Source organism: Bos indicus x Bos taurus, chromosome 4 (assembly GCF_003369695.1).
Source record: "Bos indicus x Bos taurus breed Angus x Brahman F1 hybrid chromosome 4, Bos_hybrid_MaternalHap_v2.0, whole genome shotgun sequence".
In the NCBI taxonomy this organism is placed as follows: Eukaryota; Metazoa; Chordata; class Mammalia; order Artiodactyla; family Bovidae; genus Bos; species Bos indicus x Bos taurus.
Genome location: NC_040079.1, coordinates 83,125,286 through 83,147,684, shown reverse-complemented (window position 1 = coordinate 83,147,684; position 22,399 = coordinate 83,125,286). Strand labels below are relative to the sequence as shown.

General features: G+C 35.2%; 1 protein-coding gene across 2 annotated transcripts in view; it reads left to right on the top strand.

Annotated features, from left to right (window-relative positions):
- The window catches only part of SEMA3A (semaphorin 3A), a 549,604-nt gene that overhangs the window by 491,214 nt on the left and 35,991 nt on the right, over nucleotides 1-22,399 (top strand). For both annotated transcript variants that reach the window (XM_027539841.1, XM_027539840.1), the window contains exons 10-15: nucleotides 442-556; nucleotides 656-725; nucleotides 2,439-2,583; nucleotides 6,331-6,550; nucleotides 10,497-10,588; nucleotides 19,950-19,991. In XM_027539841.1, coding sequence (XP_027395642.1) covers nucleotides 442-556; nucleotides 656-725; nucleotides 2,439-2,583; nucleotides 6,331-6,550; nucleotides 10,497-10,588; nucleotides 19,950-19,991 — 684 coding nt within the window. The remainder of the gene's footprint in view (nucleotides 1-441; nucleotides 557-655; nucleotides 726-2,438; nucleotides 2,584-6,330; nucleotides 6,551-10,496; nucleotides 10,589-19,949; nucleotides 19,992-22,399) is intronic.

Below are 22,399 nucleotides of genomic sequence, written 5' to 3'. Positions count from 1 at the left end.
GCAGTTATTCTTTCATTCAATAAATACTCATTAAGTGCTACTATGTGCAAATGTGCTTATTTCCATGAACCAGCTTACTTAGATGGGTAAAATCTTACTACATAAGAGAGAGAGACTTAAAGCAGACAAAACAGACACAAGAGTAATATTGTCCATTGCTAAGTGGTAACAGAATGGAAAAAGTACAGTGACTGTTTAATGCTAAGGGATATTTATTATAAGTCACTCCTTGAATCAGGTTTGAATGACTAGATTGTACCAACAGTAGGATAAGAATGCAGTTACTTATATCTAGTCATTTAAAATTCATTTATCAATTTGAAAAATGAGGAATTGCGTTTTGTGTATGTTTCATATACAAAAGATAAGAAACGATAAAACTAATATTTTAAATTATCATTTGCATGCACAGTTTTTAAAACCATTATTCCTTCCATTCAGAATGACTTTGGGGGCCACAGAAGTCTGGTGAATAAATGGACAACATTCCTCAAAGCTCGTCTCATTTGCTCAGTGCCAGGCCCAAATGGCATCGACACTCATTTTGATGAATTGCGTAAGTAGCTAATGATGTTGGTGTTGCACAGAGTATACTTGTTCAGGCTTTGCCATAACCTTCAGAAATGCAAATTTCCCTAATTTTATTTTTAAACAGAGGATGTATTCCTGATGAATTCTAAAGATCCTAAAAATCCAGTTGTATATGGAGTGTTTACAACTTCCAGGTAAATAGCATTTTACTCTCTTATTATCATAGAAAATCCATGTCCTTTAGACACTGTTTTAAGTGTCCATATTTGTGAAAATATGTTTTTGAAAGAACAATGTTGGCTTAACCTTTGAGCTCTTGTGCATTCTTGGGTGCTTGAAACAAGTGATGATGTAAATCATTTTATACATAAATTTTAGCAAAGAAGTTCATTACTATAAATTTAACAATGAAATGCATTCTATGCCCTATGTATAGCTTTGACTTGAAAAATTTGAATGAAATATAAAATATTATAGAAATCTGTGTTTTGTTAACAGTTTATAGTAATATAAACTAAAGGTGAAAAATCTTTTTTTCCTCTTCTCTCCTTTCTCTTCTCTCTTGTCCTTACCCTCCTTCTCCCTCACCTCCTCCGTCTCCATCCTTCTTCACCTCCCCCTCTCTTCCCCTCCTCCTTTCCTCATTTTCATCTCCCTCAAAGCTCTTACTGTCAGTCAAACAGCGTATTTTCTGACTGTTCTATTCAGCATAAAGTTTACATTACCTGGAGTTGCTGAATTAAATATATATTTGCTGCTGCGCTAAGTTGCTTTAGTCATGTCCGACTCTGTGCAACCCCATAGACGCAGCCCACTAGGCTCCCCTGTCCCTGGGATTCTCCAGGCAAGAATACTGGAGTGGGTTTCCATTTCCTTCTCCAAGGCATGAAAGTGAAAAGTGAAAGGGAAGTCGCTCAGTCGTGTTCGACTCTGTGCAACCCCATAGACGCAGCCCACTAGGCTCCCCTGTCCATGGAATTCTCCAGGCAAGAATACTGGAGTGGGTTTCCATTTCCTTCTCCAGTGCATGAAAGTGAAAAGTGAAAGTGAAGTCGCTCAGTGGTTCCCAACTCTTAGCGACCCCATGGACTGCAGCCTACCAGGCTCCTCCATCCATGGGATTTTCCAGGCAAGAGTACTGGAGTGGGGTGCCATTGCCTTCTCCAAATATATATTTACATGCATATAAATAGTGTTATGTATTTGGATATGTATAAATGTTTAAAAGGGAAATAATTTAAAATCAAAAGTCAGGAAAACTGCTGCAAAGGACTGTGATAGCATAAAGAAAGATTAAACTATCATGTCCAATACTGATTTATTCTATAAGTATTAAAGCCATTAAAATTCGACTGGACATATTCACTTAATTTTTTAAAGTAACATGATATGAGTGTATATATTTGTGTCATATATTTTCTATTTATGATATGAATACATTATTCTATGAGTACTTAGGGGCTTCCCAGGTGGCGCTGGTGGTAAAGAACCTGCCTGCCAGTGCAGGAGATGTAAGAGATGCAAGTTGGATCCCTCTGTCGGGAAGATCCCCTGGAGGACGACATGGCAACCCACTCCAGTATTTGGCCTGGAGAATCCCATGGACAGAGGAACCTGGAAGATTACAGTCCATAGTGTCACACAGAGTCAGACACGACTGAAGCAACTTAGCATGCACACATTAGTACTAAAGATGGTTTCATCCATGCCTTCTAATTTTGAGCAATGATAATTTGTTCTCTTATGTCTTATTAAAATATATATACATGCAGCTTTAAAAATACTAAACACTATTTGAAGATTTATGCTCAGGTATTGATAATTGCTATCTGAAATTTAAGACATCAGCGTAAATAGCTCTGTCACTGTATAAAAATGAAATTCTGTTTTTGTTCTCTCTTTTTTAGTAACATCTTCAAGGGGTCAGCCGTGTGCATGTATAGCATGAGTGATGTGAGAAGGGTATTCCTTGGACCATATGCTCACAGGGATGGTCCCAACTACCAGTGGGTGCCTTATCAAGGAAGAGTTCCCTACCCACGACCAGGAACTGTAAGTGACCTAGGTGTTCAAGATAGGAAATGAGTACATTTATGCTGAAGACTCAACAAAAAAGCAGCTATGCACATATTTAATGCAGATTATGTAAAAGAATGATTCCAAGACTATAAATGAAAGCAAGATGAGGATTTTGTCTGATACCTTGAAATTCCACATTTAACAACATGTTCTTCAGAGACATCAGTGTTTAAGTTCAGTGCCTACCAGTAGTTATTGCCCATAATTTCTAAAAAATAGAAACTGAAAAGATAGCTTTATTTATTTTCTTTTCTGAAAGGGATATAGTAAAAATGGGTTTCATGGAGAGCTGAGACAGTTAAGATACACCTGGACTTATTCTCTTTGATCATGGTGAAGGCTCAAGAACTGCTATTAAATAGGAGGAAAACGTTTTTGACCAGTATTTTCTTCCTGTGAAAATCCCTCAAATAGTTAAAGAAGATATGCAAGAAATAAAATTACCTCATGGAACAGGGCCCCCATATTTTAACAGATGCTGTCTACTCTCACTGGCCCCTCTCCTCTAGCAATCCTAGGCACACTCCAGCTCAAAAAAATTGGACAGAGCTCATAATAAAACCAGCTTTAAGCCCACAGTTTAAAGTAGGGAGAAAAAAAAGAAAAGATCAATATGGTCAAAAGTCTTGCCTGGAGAATCCCAGAGACGGGGGAGCCTGGTGGGCTGCTGTCTATGGGGTCACACAGAGTCCGACACGACTTCAGCGACTTAGCAGCAGCAGCAAGCAAAGTCATCAATATGATGTCAGAAGTTCTAAAATATGTGGATGGATTCATCCACTGCAACATTTTCTAACCCTAAAAATCTTTAAGGAAATAATTTCATATGATGACAAAACTTGTTCTTTAAATTTGTTTAATTGTACATGAGTTTTATTGTTTAATTCAAATGCTGTTTTTATATGATTTTATTGGACATAGAATGCTTTTAATCTTGTTTTCTGTATTACTAAACTTACTTAGGATTTCATAAAGATTACTTCTAGTTGATGGATTTTGTAAATAAAAAATTAAATAGACTTTCTGAAGAATAAATGAACAAGATAGAATATCCATTGATTGTAAGAAGCCAAATGGTTTTATAAAAATGTATATGATATTTACTCCATTTCTTAATGATCAACTGTTTTACTTTGTTGATGGACAGTTTTATAACTTATGGCTGTTTTTAATCTCTATGACTAATTAATGTCAGTGTATTCTAATTATAAACTTGCTCTGGGCTGACTTCAACAAACTTGGTGGAAGTCTTTCATTAGATACTGTGCTGTTATTTGGAGCTACAAAGTATTTGATCTGAAGATGTCTACAGTGTGTTTAGAATTAATAGCAATTAAAATTTTATTTTTGTCAGGCCTATTTATATGTATATGCATATTATATTCAGTAGCCCAATTATTGTCCCCATCTTACAGATCAAGACTCTGAGGCAAAGAAAGGAGCCAGGACTAATTCTGGCAGTTTTGTTCTAGAGCCTGAATTCTCACCCATTATTCACAGATAGTTGTTATAGCATGGGGAATCATGGTAGCAATTTGCACCAAGTGCTGGAGGCAGAAGGCAGAAGGCCTTAATTCCTTCTCTAAGCCAGGAGTTAGAGAAGGGCTTCCAAGAGGAGATAGCACCATGCCCTGTGAATAAAATTCACTTAGATGAATCCATTAATTTCAAAAGTGGGCTTCTCAGAATATGTCATTCCATCTACACTACTGGAGAAAAACACTGCTGCTGCTGCTGCTGAGTCACGTCAGTCGTGTCTGACTCTGTGCAACTCCATATACGGCAGCCCACCAGGCTCACCGTCCCTGGGATTCTCCAGGCAAGAACACTGGAGTGGGTTGCCATTTCCTTCTCCAATGCATGAAAGTGAAAAGTGAAAGTGAAGTCACTCAGTCGTGTCTGACTCTTAGCGACCCCATGGATTGTAGCCCACCAGTCTCCTCCATCCATGGGATTTTCCAGGCAAGAATGCTGGAGTGGGGTGCCATTGCTTTCTCCGGGATAAAAACAAGTAAGTGGCCTTCAAACAGTGTGTCAATAGAATGGCATTTTCAAACAAAAACCTACAGCTTAAGTAGTACTAAATACAATGATAAAAGCTAGGCAAGAAAATGAGACAAATTATAAGATAAAAATCTACAATAAATAAATCTCTTAATATGCAATCTTACATTTCTAAATTTTTGCAGGTTATTTCTAAATGGTGGTAGAAAAGCAAAAAAAAAATTAATGTCATAAAATATGTTTTATTGTTTCTTTTAGGAGTTTATACTGGAGAAGGCAATGGCAACCCACTCCAGTACTCTTGCCTGGAAAATCCCATGGATGGAGGAGCCTAGGAGGCTGCAGTCCATGGGGTCGCTAAGAGTTAGGCATGACTGAGTGACTTCACTTTCACTTTTCACTTTCATGCATTGGAGAAGGAAATGGCAACCCACTCCAGTATCCTTGCCTGGAGAATCCCAGGGACAGAGGAGCCTAGTGGGCTGCCGTCTATGGAGTCGTACAGAGTTGGACACGACTGAAGCAACTTAGCAGTAGCAGGAGTTTATACAGCTATACAGCTACTTGATATTTCATTAAATAAATATTTTTTTTAATTTACTAAAACAGAAATAATTCCCTAAATCCCTTAACTGATATATTAATGTGTTATTGTGTGTGTATCTGGTTACTATATACATATATATTCATAGATAGACAGACAGTCTTCCCATTTAAAAACAAGTTTTATTTATTTTATTTCTCATGAATTATTAATGATCTGTATCAAGGTAATGACAAAGACAATTGATTTCTCCTTCTAAGCCTCTTGCAAGATCAGGAACCACTTAATTACATTTCAGCTTTCAAACTCTTAAACTAAATGGCAGAAATTACCTAAGTGTAAGGCAAAAAAGCAAGAAACGATGATATTGTACTCTAAAAGCTTTTACCATATAACTAAATGCAATGAAAAGACTAAAATCGGAATTTTCTTGTTTTTGTTTTATTGCCTTAAATGGAGCATTTAAATCAGAGGTGATGTTATGGCAGTATACAACACTGCATTCTGTCTGGCTTTCTATGGCTATCATCTTTTCTGCTTGGTCCAGTGTGTTTGGTCAGTTTCTGTGCCATACAAGTTGGTAAACACTTTGAATAACACATCTTCTTTTCCCCAAAGTTACTGTAATTATTAATAATATTTTTGGTACTTTTGTAATATTTTTTCAGGGTTATATTAAAATAAAGCAATAAAAAATAGTTTATATTTTCTTAATTTGAAAGGAACATGTTTATGTTTATCATGATATCATAGGAAAATATGACTGTATTCAAGAAAATTATTGACTTTTTCTAAACTAATGATTAATTGCATGCAGTGATAACATATTTCATTCGCTATTTCAAATTCTTCATTGATAACGTAATGTAGATGGTATTGTCACTAATAAAAGGCATCAGACTTCTGTACCCTGAATTCATTAGATACATTTATAGTTCCTGGTGAGAAATGATGACATCCCATTGAGACTTAGAATATATTTAGAAAATATATACCACATATTATATCTACTAATTTAAGCAACATTTTTTTTATTTTTGAGTTTAACAGTTACTTAAATTTAAAAAAAATTGCAGATTTAAATTCTAGACAATTGAGGCCATATAATATATAAATTATAGTCCTATTCATTATATTGTAATCAAAAGATATTATTCTCTTTATTTTAATAGTGTCCCAGTAAAACATTTGGTGGATTTGACTCTACAAAAGACCTTCCTGATGACGTTATAACATTTGCAAGAAGTCATCCAGCCATGTACAATCCAGTATTTCCTATCAATAACCGGCCGATAATGATCAAAACAGATGTAAATTATCAGTTTACACAAATTGTGGTAGATCGAGTGGATGCAGAAGATGGGCAGTATGATGTCATGTTTATTGGAACAGGTAAATGTTTTAACTTCAGCTCTAAATGTTCTTCCAGAACATTGCATTTAACTAATTAAGTATACTAAAAACTGAGGGAATGTTTTATAGTCACTGTCAAGGTATGCTGTGCTGTGCTTAGTCACTCACTCATGTCTGACTCTTTGCGACCCCATGGACTGTAGCCTGTCAAGCTCCTCTGTCCATGGGGATTCTCTCAGCAACAATACGGGAGTGGGTTGCCATGCCCTCTTCCATGGGATCTTGCCAAACAGGGATCCAACCCAGGTCTCCTGCATTGCAGGCGGATTCTTTACCATCTGAGCCACCAGGGAAGCCCAGAATACTGGAGTGGGTAGATTATCCTTTCTCCAGGGGATCTTCCCAACCCAGGAATCGAACTGGGGCTCAAGGTATAGTTAACCTCTGATAAATAACTATAAAAATCCTGAACATTGTCCCATTCTAATGTGTCATGATTTTAGACAAGTTGACATTATTAACTTAAATCTCCTTTTCAATCAAAAGTTGATAAGTTTAATCAGGTAAAGATAATGATTAGGTGAACAATCAGTGTCTATAATTGAGTCATAACTCTTTTTTGACCAGTGGTTTTTCAGGACAAAGATATTGCTCAAACCATGAATAAAATTCCCAAGACAGTCAATAGATGTTCTATAATATATTAATGCAAAACTATCTGAACTTTAAAATTATTGTAGAGTGGAAAAAACTTCCAGAAAATAAATTCTGGCAACACAATTTGTTAAGTGTGTTTACCATACAATGAGAAACAAAACGAAGCAAACCAAACTTCATCAGAAAAGCAACAAAGTAGGCATAAGGAATCAGCATATACATTTTAGATTCATTGCTATGTAAATTTAACAGTATATCTTACCAATTATGTGGCTAGAAATAAGAATTTTGTAGGTAGGTATATTTTCAGAATGAATTCCATTACTGTTATAATATATTACTCTATCTCCCCCCTACTCTCTTTAATAATACTATTTTGAAAGCACCAGTTACAAATCTGAAACTTGCTACTTAGGGTCAGATTCCAAGGTAATAAATTCCTGGTCTCCATTAACGTTAACTGACATAAATCAGTGGGAAAACAGAGTGAGTGCTCCACTGAAACCTTGTGTAATAACATTTATTTTCCCTTGGTGAGAAACAGAGAAAAAAATTGCATTAACTATAGAGGAATGGCATCTGCGCAGTAAGTGCTTTGAAGACTTAAAGTTTTATAACAAAATTGTGAAATACTTAATGTTATCAGGTGTAACAGTGTCAGGTTCTGAGCAATACGTTATAGTTTCCTTTTATGGGGGAGAAAGTTTCTCTATCAAATTAAAGAATCCCAGTGAGACTTGGAGTTCAGTAAAAGTCAATGAATTGCAAGTATCAACTTCTGGTTATAAATATCTTGAGAAATTATAAGATGATAGGATTTCTCTTCAATAAATATTAGTTTGTCATTTAATGTCAAATTATAATTAGATCTCTCTACAGAGTAGTTAAGCTTGTTCGATAAACTCACACTTGCCTTTTTCTTCACCTCTGGCCTTTAATGTTGAAAAGTCCCCCACTCATTGTCACTGCAACAAAAGCTTGCTTCTGGCAGTTTGACCAAAGAAATCCAAGCTTGAGTTTTCAATTCTTCTTGGGACGCGAGCTGTCTTTAAAGGAACCAATTTTATGAGCATGTTGAACATCTGATGTTGTGGATGGCTATTGGTCAGCACAGAGCAGGGTCATCTGTCAGCAAAGTAAATTGATTACAGTAATTTTACCTTTTAACTAAGTTGCACATTGATCCTGGTTGAGTAATCTGATTCAATTTGTGTGAAATTGTTTGAAATACTACTCAGTAAAACTTGATCTGGAACACAGATAAGGTTATGTTTGGATACTGGAGACCGATCAGAGGCACAGAGTAGATTAACCTAATTTACCTTTAATCTTTGGTGTTATGAGTAGTCTAAGGTCCTGTAAACATAGAAAGACCCTCTTAAAAGAGGGCTTTAAAAAAAAACTTTACAAGGGATACACTAGCAGCCTTTCTTGAGCTCACATACCACATCATATTGATCTCCTGAAAATGGTTATCTGTGGTATGAATAGTTTGAATTATTTTTATGGTGTAACATTTTTTACAGACAAGATTTTTCTTCTCAAATAATTTGTCTGTTAAATTTGATTAAAATGAGCCATGCATAGCTAAAAATAATTGATCATCTGATGAAATGGAATGTCAAAGAGTCAAATTTTTGAATTTCATAAACCCCTGTTCTTTCTTCTATCAAGAATAGAAACATATCTCTAAATACTGGAAAATTAGTAGGCTTCCCAGGTGGTGTAGTTGGTAAGGTTGGTAAAGAATATACGTGCCAATGCAGGAGATCCAAGATATGTGGGTTAGATCCCTGGGTTGGGAAGAGACCCTGGAGTCGGAAATGGTAACCCACTCCAGTATTTGTGCCTGGAAACTTCCATGGACAGAAATGCTGGTGGGGGTTGCAAGAGTCAGACACAACTGAGCATGTACACAAGTAGCTTCTTAACCCAACTTAGAGTAAAACTGGCAACTCTTAGCATTAAAACACTTTGTATCTTTTAGCAATGAATAAGCAATACTTGAAATCTCTATTAAAATGTATTCACTTTAACAGTTATTTTATTATTTATAATGATGAATTTAAAAATTTTTAGCACTCTGTTAATTAAACCAAAGCCAAAATTAATTAGGCCAATTATTGAAAAACCACTCTAATAAGTAATCTAGTATTTATTATGAGAAGTCAGATTATTGTCATTTAGCACTAAATGGTCATTGAGCTGTCTTTTTAGGGACCTCTAAGCACTAAAGGCTTCCTCATGGGAAGATGATGAGCAGTCGGGCTCTGAAGTTCAACTACTTTTGTTGCTTGGCAACATTGCTTCCATTTTGCTTGAATATTAAATATTGATAGTAGTTCCTGATTTCATGACAAGAACGAGAAAAACTTGTCATGTCAAAGTGTGATTTTTCTTCTTTTTTATTTCTTATTGGATGAAAGATTCTTCAATTCTATAGTGCTTTAATATTTTCCAAAGTTTCACACATGATTCCATATAACCCCTTAATAATCCTTTTTTGCTCCTACCCCCATATTGTCCCTCCCCCATTCTCTCTTCCCACTGTTAACCACTCATTTTGTTCTCTATGTCTGTGAGTCTGCTTATTCTTTTGTTATATTCTAGTTTGTTGTATTTTTTAGATTCCACATATAAGATAGATGGGGTTTGTCTGACTCATTTTACTTAGCATAATGCCCTCCAAGTCCATCAATATTGCTATAAATGCAAAATTTCTTTCTTTTTATGGCAGAGTAGTATTCCATTGTGTATACATGTACATCTTCTTTATCCATTCATCTGTTGACAGACACCTAGGTTATGTGCATACCTTGGTAGGTGTAAATAATACTGCTGTGAATATGGGAGCGCATGTATCTTTTTAAGCTACTGTTCTTGGTTCTTTTCTGATATGTACCCAGCAGTATGGTTGTTCTGATTTTAGTTTTTTGAGAAGCCCCCATACTGTCAAACTGATACTATTTTTAATTTAGTTTTTTTTTGAGACACCTGATAATTGAGATTAAAAATAAAAATAATCCAACTTAATGATTATTTTATATATATACATTTTTTAATTACACAGGTTTAGAATAAAACCACCTTCAAGGCTTCATATATTTCTAAAAAATTCAATTATTTTTATTCCATAGCTACATTTATATTTTATCTAGTTTCATGAAATGCATTTGAATATATATTACTAATGCTATAACAATAAAATAAATTTTAAAAGGCTGACATCAAAATGCCATTCTTTCTATTCAATTACTGATATAATTTATTAACACTAAACTCTCTTCAGATCTGTTTAAATTGTGGTGTTCTCTACTTTCTTTCAAAGATGTTGGAACTGTTCTTAAAGTAGTTTCAATTCCTAAGGAGACCTGGCATGATTTAGAAGAAGTTCTGCTTGAAGAAATGACAGTTTTTCGGGTGAGTGCTGCTTAATTTCAAGTGTCGACAAGTTCACTTGTATGTCCTTCCCCTAGGACAGCTGCACACTGATCTTGGTATGGACAAGTAGTCTGGCATACTCTTCTAATTAGCTTGTCAATTAAAAAGCCAGACACTAGTCAAAATAAACCTTGAAACTTTCAATGCTGGTTAAATCTAAAAATGTAAAGAAATATATCCTTGGCTCATATTTTGTTTTCTCAGTGATAAATTATATGATTTACATTTTATACTATTAATGTAAGTTACCTCACTGAACAAACTCTGTGTGCCTCCGGCCTCCCAAATCCCTTCTTTCACACTTTATGGTATAATTGGGGTGACAGATGACTTCCGTGAATGTATTAAAGAAATACATTCAGAATGAAGGAATGAAGACATTTCAGTAATTTTTAAAATCTTATTTGTGAGTTGTTTTATCACATTTTTCTAAAGAAATCATTTGTTAGCGAAAGAAAATGTTCACGATTTTTATATCACTGGTGGAAAATTTGTTACGAATTCCTAGTCTTTACAAATGGCACCCTACTCCAGTACTCTTGCCTGGAAAATCCCATGGACGGGAGGAGCCTGGTGGGCTACAGTCCATGGGGTCGCTAGGAGTCGGACACCACCGAGCGACTTCACTTTCACTTTTCCCTTTCATGCATTGGAGGAGGAAATGGCAACCCACTCCAGTGTTCTTGCCTGGAGAATCCCAGGGACGGGGGAGCCTGGTGGGCTGCCGTCTATGGGGTCACACAGAATCGGACACGACTGAAGCGACTTAGCAGCAGCAGCAGCACAAGTAAGAAAGGTACTGGTAGTTGTCCCTTTGTCATGAATCAATCACTTATGGCTCAGCTAAGTTTATACAAGATTGGGGATAGAGGCAGCAGTTTATGTGTTGCGGTGAGAGTAGAAAACTAAAGTAATTTAACATATACCACAGTCTTTTTTTCCTTTTAGAAAATCAGCTAGGAGGAAGTTTGAATTGACACACCTTGATATGAATTATTTATGAAACATAACAGAGAAATGATGCCTATCAAAGGTGTTATTTCAGTTTTTGATAGAAGAAGGTAAAAACAATCAAACATTTATTTACAAAAAATAAATTGAATTATTTAGTGGACAGAAAATGAGAAATGTCTGATTTAGTCTCACAACTAAAAATTACCTCATTTAGTCTCCAGGAATTTCAGACACTTTATCTATAAAGTGAAGTGCCTGTATTGAAGTTTTCAGTTGATTAAATATTTTGATTGTAAGCAAAATCTTCCCAAGACTTCTTTTAACCCTGTACTTATTAACTCAATAGGGCTCTTGCTCCCTATTTCAGTAATTCTTTGAAGAGAAAATAAAATAAAATATGGCAAGTTCCTAATTGATATTGTTTCAGGTAAAATTGTAATTAGCTTTGAAATATGTAACTGATAAATCATGACACAGACACCTAGTAGTAACTAAGAAATGTTCTACTGGGAAGGTCTTAGGTTCTTGAATCATACCTACATAATAGTTCTGTTTGGACAACAAAGAGTTCATCTGAGCTTTCCCATCAGTATAGGCAGGGAAAATAATACCTATCTCACAAGGAAGCTAGAAGAATTAGAGACACTATCTGTGGAATATCCAGGACAGTGCTAGTTACTGTGCTTAGAATCTTATTGTCAATATAATTTTACTTGTTTTAGTTTGTCTACAGTGAATATAAGCTGCATTTACAGTAGCTTTCTCTGCTAATCCTTGGTTTAAGTCTTAAAATCACACAATCATTATAATTCTACTATGATTTTTAAAATTTAAGCACTTGGACCTTATTTTGTCTGTTATAGAATGATGACTAATTCCTATCTTCCATTGCCTCCCATTTCAGAATTTACACATTGATACTTTAGCCTACAAATTCAAAAATCAGTCCAGTTCAGTTCAGTTCAGTCACTCAGTCGTGTCTGACTCTTTGTGACCCCGTGAATCGCAGCACACCAGGCCTCCCTGTCCATCACCATCTCCCGGAGTTCACCCAGACTCACATCCATCAAGTTGGTGATGCCATCCAGCCATCTCATCCTCTGTCATCCCCTTTTCCTCCTGCCCCCAATCCCTCCCAGCATCAGAGTCTTTTCCAATGAGTCAACTCTTCACATGAGGTGGCCAAAGTACTGGAGTTTCAGCTTTAGCATCATTCCTTCCAAAGAACACCCAGTACTGATATCCTTTAGAATGGACTGGTTGGATCTCCTTGCAGTCCAAGGGACTCTCAAGAGTCTTCTCCAACACCACAGTTCAAAAGAATCAATTCTTTGGCACTCAGCTTTCTTCATAGTCCAACTCTCACATCCATACATGACCACTGGAAAAACCATAGCCTTGACTAGATGGACCTTTGTTGGCAAACTATGTCTTTGCTTTTGAATATGCTATCTAGGTTGGTCATAATTTTTCTTCCAAGGAGTAAAATACAGTTTTCCAAATGGACTGTGTCAGTCATATAGGGTCCATTTAGATTTAGCAAACAAATTATAGGCACTAAGAGGCAGATATATAAATTTCTGTCTTATATCCATTATTGTGTCTCCAGAGCCTAAAATATGTTTTCAACCAGCATTTGTTAAATGAATAAAGAAATCAGTATTTATGCAAAAAATGAAATATGAAAAATTAAGGAGTTTAAAGTCTTGTCTATGGAGACCCTCCTTAAAGTGAGGTGCCAGAGTATAAGGAAGATAAACCAAGAACAGCAACAAGTTATCCTGCTTGATTATATCCCATATTATTTTCTAGTAGAAAAAAAAATTTACCAATTTTTTTTTTTAGAAATCTATATTGCCACCACCATGCCAATGAAGTTATAGGAGCTACTAAAATATTATGTTAACTTTAGAATTTCTTAATTATTTCCATAATCTTTTACTTTTGGATTTGTCGTGGTTCCTCTACATATTCCCTTTTAGTTACTGTATATTATTATAACAAGTTTCATTTACTAATTCAGCTCTAAACAAACATGTCCACCATTGTTCTGGCACAGGGCTAAGTTCTAATGAATCAGGGATGGACACTATAAACATGGGCTCTGACCTTACCCAGCTTAGAGACTCTTTCTAACATGTCTTCCCTCATAGTTTCAAGTACTTGATTTATTATTAGTACAATTAAGTTTTATCTTGTAGAATTATATTGCTATGCCATGCCATTGAATAAGGTTCTTTTTTCTATCATTTAATCAGAATATATACAATTTTGAAATAATGCTGTATTCTAGCTAATTTTCATTCCTTGTATCTCTGGGATTTTAAGTTTATATTTCAAATCTTATCTAGATTTGTTTTAGTAAATCAAGACAAGTTTTAGTTTAAAAATGCTACTTCAAACTGTTAAATGACTTTCAGCAAAATCTTCAGAGATGGGAAGCCAGCAATCTTGCAAGCACAAGTATTTAGTGTCTACTAGATTTTATTAGTATTTTGCAATTTCCAAAGGATTACACAATCTAATTATACCTGTAATAATTACTGAATGATTTCTGCATGGTTTAAGATGTCATGAGAGAGGTTCTTTATCAGTTTTTAACAATTAGGTATAAATAAGTAATAATATGCTTTCATGGAAATAATTGTTTATGAGTTTATGATTTTATGAAAAGATTGTTTGCAACATAGGGACGCATCTTCCTCAGATAAATATTCCATTTCTCTCCCATATTGTCTGCCATGCATTGTTGTCATTATTATTTCTTTGGCACTCAAGTAGACAAAATGTATTCGGGCAGAGTTTAAAGAAATATTTACTTTCAACATTCTATTCTATCAGGCAAAGTTCATACATGTATTGTGGTCTAGCAATTGGAATATTTCACTGTCAAACTTTGTTTAATTTTGCAGAAGTAGGGCAAAAAACACAACACATTAAAGCAATTTCTATATACACTGATACTAGCAGAGAAATGTTATAGTTTCCTTATTTTTATTTGAGCCTTGCATTTAACATAAAATTTAAAAAGGGTTAACTGAAACACTATGTTGATTTGACAAGGTGAATAGACAAGGAACAGATTTAGGGTCCTGGTGGTATCTGATACTCTTGGATTTTAAAAAGAAAGACATTAATGTCAACCAAACAGTTATATTACCATAATATCATCTCCAGGAGACCATATTCATTATGTATCTTTGCTAGACTGAATAACCAACCTCATATAAAATTCTAATTAAAGCCAGTACTGTGTCCATTGCCATTTTGAGGTTGGTTTTAAGAAAACACCCTGGTTAATCACAGGACATTCCAGTGGTTCTAGTTACATTTAAGATACTTCTATTCTGGGTGAAATCAAATCCCAATCAGAGTATAGTAAGAAGAATATTCCTCAGTGATGAAATTTCCATTTTAGAGTAAAATTTTATTGGGAAACAAGAGATGAAATAAATTGGCTTCCCAAGTGGCTCAGACAGTAAGGAATCTGCCTGCAATGCAGGAGTTGCAGGTTTGATCCCTGGATTGGGAAGATTCCCCAGTGGCTACCCACTTCAGTATTCTTGCCCGGAGAATTTCATGGACAGAGAGTCAGACACAATAGAGCAGTTAACACTTTCATTTTCATAGGACTCTAGAAATTACTTTAAATAGCTATCATATATTCAAAATGGTATTAAAGTACTAAGACACAAACCTATTTCAAATATTACTTGTAACATAAACTCGTGTTTGAATCACAATTACTGTGATATTCCAAACAAATTGGTTAAAGTCAGTTGAGCCTCAACTTCTTCATCAGTTTTTTTTGTTTTTCTAATTAAGGTTACTAGTCAATTGTAGCTATTATTAACTAGTTAAATAAATGACAATCTCATTTAAAATAACTGCTTGAAAATTCTAAATCTATACCTTGTTAAAAATATTCAAAAGCTGTGAAAACTAGAAGTATGCTGACTTTTACTTTTTGCACTTGAGATTTTTTTTTTTCCAGTCCAAGGAGGGTTTTACTTTTGATACAGTGGCTGGTTATATCAAGTTGCAATGCATTTAGTACAGTGGATTTTATTTATACTGCTATTGACTGCAAAGGATTGCAATGCATTTACATAGATAATACATTCATTTTAAACCCAATTTATGCAGTATTCCATGAACAGCTGAGCAAACAAATGAAAGAGTTTAATTTTTATTCAAATGTAAAACATAATTGATGCTTTCCAAAACCTAGTCGGTTAACTCATTCTAATGGAGCTTCAGCATGCTTAGCATCCAGGGAACGCTGTCTGATTCTCCTGGGATCAGCAGGTTGAAAAGCTCTGCAAGTGTGAAAGTTTAATAAGGGCTAGATTTAAAATATCTGAAAAAAATATATATAGCAAATTAGAGTCATAGAAAATCTTGAAAAGATGCTAAGTTTTTAATTTCATTTTTACTCAAACTCCAGTTAAATTTGCAATTAAAACCAGTTTCATGAAAAAATGCTTATAAAGCTACATCTGTTTTAAATGGAAGTCATATTCACTACCAACTAGGCTCAGAAAAAAACATAGCTTATTTAAATGGATGTCATCTCAATATATTGTCTGTTAAAATTCAACCACAGGCAGCATGTAGCACATCCTATTCCAAACTGTTTCATGATCTAAAATATAAGTAAGCTGCTTTTAATAGAGAGAGTCTACGATCTTAATTTAAGAACTTTGAAATCATTATATGGCACAGTGGAGTTTCTTGTATATTGAGGTTTGTTTTGTTTTACAATTTATATATAAAGTGATCATTTCAGTCTGCCTTACAGACATTTTAATTTTGTATTGTCAGTGTATGTGAAATGTGTGAAAATTCACCAGCTTCATTTATAGATAGTTTCACTGAAGTTGTTTGAAAAGAGCCTAGACATAGCTAACTTTCATTTTAATTATACTACCTGTTAATTCGCTAAGAAATGCTTTCCTTGCACCTTGGCTATAAAATTTATTTCACAAAAGTCTCCATGAAGTTAGCTGCTTATATACATAACAACATAACCATTTTCCCTGTGAAACTGTTGGAATGGAAGAAGCTGCTGTGGAATATTTTTCTGCTTTAAATTCTTTGTTTGGATTCACTGATTCCAATATTATATAAACCTAAATATAACAATCAGTTTTGTCTTTTAAAACAAAAAATCTATGATGACTTGGTCCCTTGATTTTTGTGATTTGATGGAATAAATTTCAAAAATCTTATTTCTATATAGAGAAAATTGATAGATATTCCTTTCATCATCATTGTCTTTATGATTGATAGTTCCTATAGAAAATTGTTATCTTTAATATCATTAAGCTATGAAAATGGGTAACTGTGGGGCAATTCTAAATTATCCTATCAAATTAATTTACATCCTAAATCATTTGTCTCATTTATGTCTCAGGCAGATAGTCTTAAATCTGTTAAGAAAATTCTGTGCTCAGCTTAGATATCAGGGTTCGAAGTGGAAATCTGCAATTCTATAGCACATAGGAGGTAATTAAAACCACAAGCCCAACAGGAAAAGAATGGAGCATCCAAGGAGGAGTGGATAGGACTCAGTAAGGAAAGGCAAACATATGAAGAATGACTAGAAATAGAAAAAACTCGAAAAAATTAAGAATAGTTAATAAAGAGTTCTAAGGCATAATGAAATCTAAATAGAGGAAGCAGTCAAGAATTGAGTGGTCACTAGTGCTATATCAAACAGGAAGTCCAGTAATCACAATAGACTGAAGCTTCCACTCAGCACTACAGGTTATCAGCCATCCCTCCTTCTGAAAATCATAGGCCTTCTCTCCAGAGTAAGGCCTAGAGTCAGTGGGCTGAGGGATACATGGCACCAAACGAGACATGAATGAGTAAAGATGGAGAGTATAGAATAATCAGATTATTTTCAAATAAAATACAGATAAGCTTGAAGGGTTGAGGAAAAACTTTTTTAAAAAGATGGCTCCCTGTGTGTCATACAAATTCAGTGGAAGGAACAGAGTATAATGGAGAGAGTAAAAGAGATATGAGAGAAAGGGGGAAATTTGTAGGGAATGCATTTGCTTATTCCATTATTTAATAAATAATTACCAAAAACATGTAAATGTAGTTGACTTGTGAACAACTTTGGGGGTTAGAGGCCCCCACCTGCTGTGCAGGGGAATATCTGAGTGTAATTTTGCAGCTGGCCCTCCATATCTCTGGTTTTGCATGCGTGGATTCATCCAACTGTTGCTGGTGTAATACTGCAGTGTTAACTATTGAAAAAATCCATGTCTTTGTGGACCCACACAGTTCAAACCCCTTTATTCAAGGGACAACTGTAGGATAAGCAATCCCAAGTATATGGCAGTGAACTAAACAGCCAAAAATGCCTGTGCTGAATTAGCGTTGGGTGGTAGGCGATTGGGGAAGGCTTGGGGCAAGGAACATAGACGGTTAAGAAAATGTGACATGCCTCTTCCGCTGTCCTCACATCCTGTCAGCCTAACCTCGAATTCCCACTGGGTATCTTTCACTTTTTCCCCCCATACTTCTCTGACCGGCAAAAGGGCAAGCAAGAGTCACAGCTAGGGGTCTGGGAGATTTAACAGCCCTGTGGGCATGCAATGAGTAACTTTTCTTGGTACTAACCTCAGTGGATAGCTTTGAGAGAGTCATTGTCTACTATCCTCAGATTTTCTCTCAGTGTTGACTTACATGACCTGCCTTTTTATTGGCTTTTCCTCCTTCCTCTCAGTCCTCTCTACCTTCAGATAAGAACTTTGAGGTATAGGAAGAAACGTGTACGACCCAAGATAAATATCACCTATAAATCATATACATACCACAAATGTCATATCTATGTATTTCTAGATAGTGATAAGCACTGAAGAGAAAACCTGAAGCCAAGGAAGGATATGAATGTGTATGTGAGTGTGTGTTGAGTGTATGTATGTGCATGTGAGAGACAGGAGAGATCTGAATAAACAGTATGTGACAAACATGTTTGTGAAGTATTTTACATTTATTAATTAATTTGATCATTATAGCAATCCTATGCAGAAGATACCATTGTATGTATTTTTCAGATGAGAAAGTTAAATTAGAAATAGCTTCTATACCACACCTAACATCAACCTTCTGACAAGACTTGTGTTACTACCATTTGAATTCATACAGTTTAACCCCTGAGTCCAACTCTTTACACTTTCTTCAAGGCATGACTTCAGAGAGAACTTTCAGGATTTTGTTCATCCCGTCTAAGCCTCCTTCTCATTACCTTTCTATAAACCCCCCCAAGCTATCTCTTGTTAGTGTTGTAATTGTCACTGATGAAACAGGATGGATTGGAGTTCAGTGAAAGTGAATCTGAGAGAAGATACTCAAATGTGTTTAGGTAAATAGTAATTTGGTGGTCTGAGTTCACTAGAGAACAGCATTTATTTACGTAGCCTACATATGCTTATAATAGGCTTTAACAGAATACTTTAATAAGGGTGCTGGTGATTATTTCTTCTCTAGTCATGACTTCTCTACATTAGTCGGTTGACAGAAATTAAAGAGATTATGTTCTTCAGCAGAGACCCGAATGTAGACCTTTGCACCTTAAATAGTCATTTTAATGATAATGAAGTAATATCGTCTCAACCAAGCTCTTACAGTTCTTGCCAGCTGGACACCAGCTCTATACCCTCAGCTCATCCTTGGTGCTATTAGGAGCTGGTCTGACATTCTCACCTCAGCCACAGTGTTCTCCAGTTGAACATACAAATTTTCACAGAGCCCCAGCATCAGACGGGGCTATTGTCAGACCACGGTAAACCAGAACAGTAACAAGTCCATTCTGTAATCATGTCTGACACAGAAGAGAACATAAACATTGTCCAAACCATAAAAATGAACAATCTCCCTATCTGCCCTAGTGAGTGATTGCTACTTTCCCAATAACTGCTCTAGGTTCACTCTGTTTTTTCCTCCTTCTAAATGAAACTTATGAAGATACCTAATCATAGAATTACCTTTGCTTTGTGACAGCATCCAATATAAAGCGAAATCCTGCTTCCTGGAACTCCCTCAAATCACCTAAACACAAGTCCAAAACATATTAAGTCCTTTCCATCTCACTCTTACTGAGTCCCCCCAGTCTCCTTTATCATAGTGAGCAGTTCCCCCAACTTGATCCACAGGTATGTTCTTGATGGTCTTTAACTGGAAGATGCACTTATTGTCTGCTCCACACATAGAACACTTGTCTATGCAATTTCTTTCACATGTTTTTTTTTTTTTCCCCCAGTTATATTGCTGCTTGTAGGCACTGAAGTTATCTTTCTGAAAGTTTATGTTGGCATTTTGTAACTTTTCTAATTGACTGAACATTTCACATTTGCTTTTTCTTCTTTAGGAACCAACTACTATTTCAGCAATGGAGCTTTCCACTAAGCAGGTAATAACATTATACATTACAATTGGTAATCTATATTTTGTTAACTTTGTTTCAAATAGATAAATATATTTATGTTCCATCAAATTTTATAGGTTTATTAACAGTTGTTCAAAACACAAGAGGAAAAAAAACATTCTTACTATAAATAGCAGAATGAAAACTAAAGATAATTTCATTGCCCTCATGCTTTTGACCAGTCTCATATATGTCCTATGGGCTTCCCAGGTGGTGTGAGTGGTAAAGAACCTGCCTACCAATGCAGGAGCCATAAGAGAGGAAGGGTGGATCCTTAGGTCAGGAAGATCCCCTGGAGGAGGGCATGGCAACCCACTCCAATATTCTTGCCTGGAGAATTCATGGACTGAGTAGATTGGCAGGCTATGGTCCATAGGGTCACAGAGAGTTGGGCACGACTGAAGCAACTTAGTACCCTTGCACACATATATGTCCTATAAATATATTTATTAGATCATACGCAGGCAATGTCGCTTCATTCGTCTCCGACTCTTTGCGACCCCAGGTACTAGAGCCCACCAGACTCCTCTGCCCGTGGGATTTTCTAGGCAAGAATACTAGGATAGGTTGTCATTTCCTTCTCCAGGGAATATTCCCAATCCAGGGATTGAATCTAGATCTCCTGAGGCTCCTGCATTGCCAACGGAGTCTTTAGCGCTGAGCCACCAGGGAAGCCCTCTTAGATCACTATTTGTTGTAGATTTTTATTTATAGTATTTCCTTCTTGGCCATTGTAACATAATTTCCTCAGTAATAACTCATATTTTCATCTGTATATCCTCTGAAATAACATAGGTGAATGTTTTAGAATATAAATAAATGTATAATTTAATTTACATGTACAAACAAACTGTATTATACAGGCTAATAAAATCATGCACTGGACAGTATATTTTTGGAGAATTTTGACTTAGTTAATTTTACGTTTTCAGTAGTATCATGTGCTAGAGAAAACATTTAGTTTGGCTAAATAAAAAGGGAAACAGCAAAACAGTCCCTGCAAATGATAAATTATTAAACTCTTTGAATTCAAAGCTTGAGGACAGCATGTTAATAGTCTTCTCATTCCTGTTGAATGAATGCTTTGGCAGGACTCTTAATGAAATGCTCAATGATAATGGCAAAGCAAATATGATTTTAACTTCTAATGAATTATCTTTTCTGCAAAAATGTTACCTAGCCTTTCTATGAATATATCAAATTTAACTTTAAAAAAATGACTTGGATCCTGAGTTGAAATTAATTAAATAACCTAGGAGAAATAGTCAAAAAGTAGTCACTTTTTGACTTCTCGCTCTCTGCAGTGAAAACTTACATACAAAATTGTTTAATATGAGACTGATTGGGCAGATCTTATTTCTGATGGCAGATCTTACTTACATGTTTTATCTCTAACCATGCCATTTTTTGTCATACAAGATGCTAAAATACTGTGCTGGTAAAACTTAGTAGATACCTTTTCAACACATTTGTATCAAAATACATTGATAATCTCCAAGATATTTAGAGAAATCCAGAGTGCAGATATTATTGACCTGATACTGTCATCTTATACTTCATAAGTATGTGTTCACCTGTTCTTGTAATCTAAAAATTGTCAAATGTTGGCAAGGAAATCCGGGGAGTTCCAGGATGGTAGCTAGACTGGGATATTCTTTCCTATAATGATTTTTAAAACTATTTATTTATTCTCTGCTGGACTTCGTCAGTCTTAATTACATTGCATTCAGTTTTGTAAACTATCTCTGTCTGTTTTAACATTTTTAAACCTACCTTAAGAATGGCCCATTAAACGCAACACATTTTACCAAAAAACAAAAACAATTTATCAACCTAAAATACTAGGTTAGAAGAAAGTAACTCTAGCCTTCATTTTCCATTACCAGAGTTTGACTTCATTCAGATGTGAGTCAATTTCATTTATGCTCGTGGAAATTTTAAAAGTGAGGCAGTAGTATCAAGAGGGACAAACGTGTTGCAACTAATTTTCTGGATAAATGGACTCATATCCTGCTTATGACCTGCAACTTATTAAGAAGGATAGTGAGAAAGCCTGTGGTGATGTTAAATTGGGCAGAAAAAGCACATCAGGTTATTTGCTGGTGACTGGATTATGCTCAATGGTGCCTGCAAGCCTCCCCTACATTTCATTTAGATGGCATAATTTATTTGCAAATCATTAATAGTACAGCAGAGTAATTGTAAAATGAAAACTACATTGATTGTATTAATTTTTTTCCATTTTATCACACTTTAGGTTTTCATTACAATGATTTCAGTTGCCATATTTTTCATTTCATATTTTTCTCAGGTATTATTTCTCCGATTTTCTGCCAAAGGGATCTGACAGATATAGAATTTATTATTTGGATAACAACTCCTTTATTACTCAA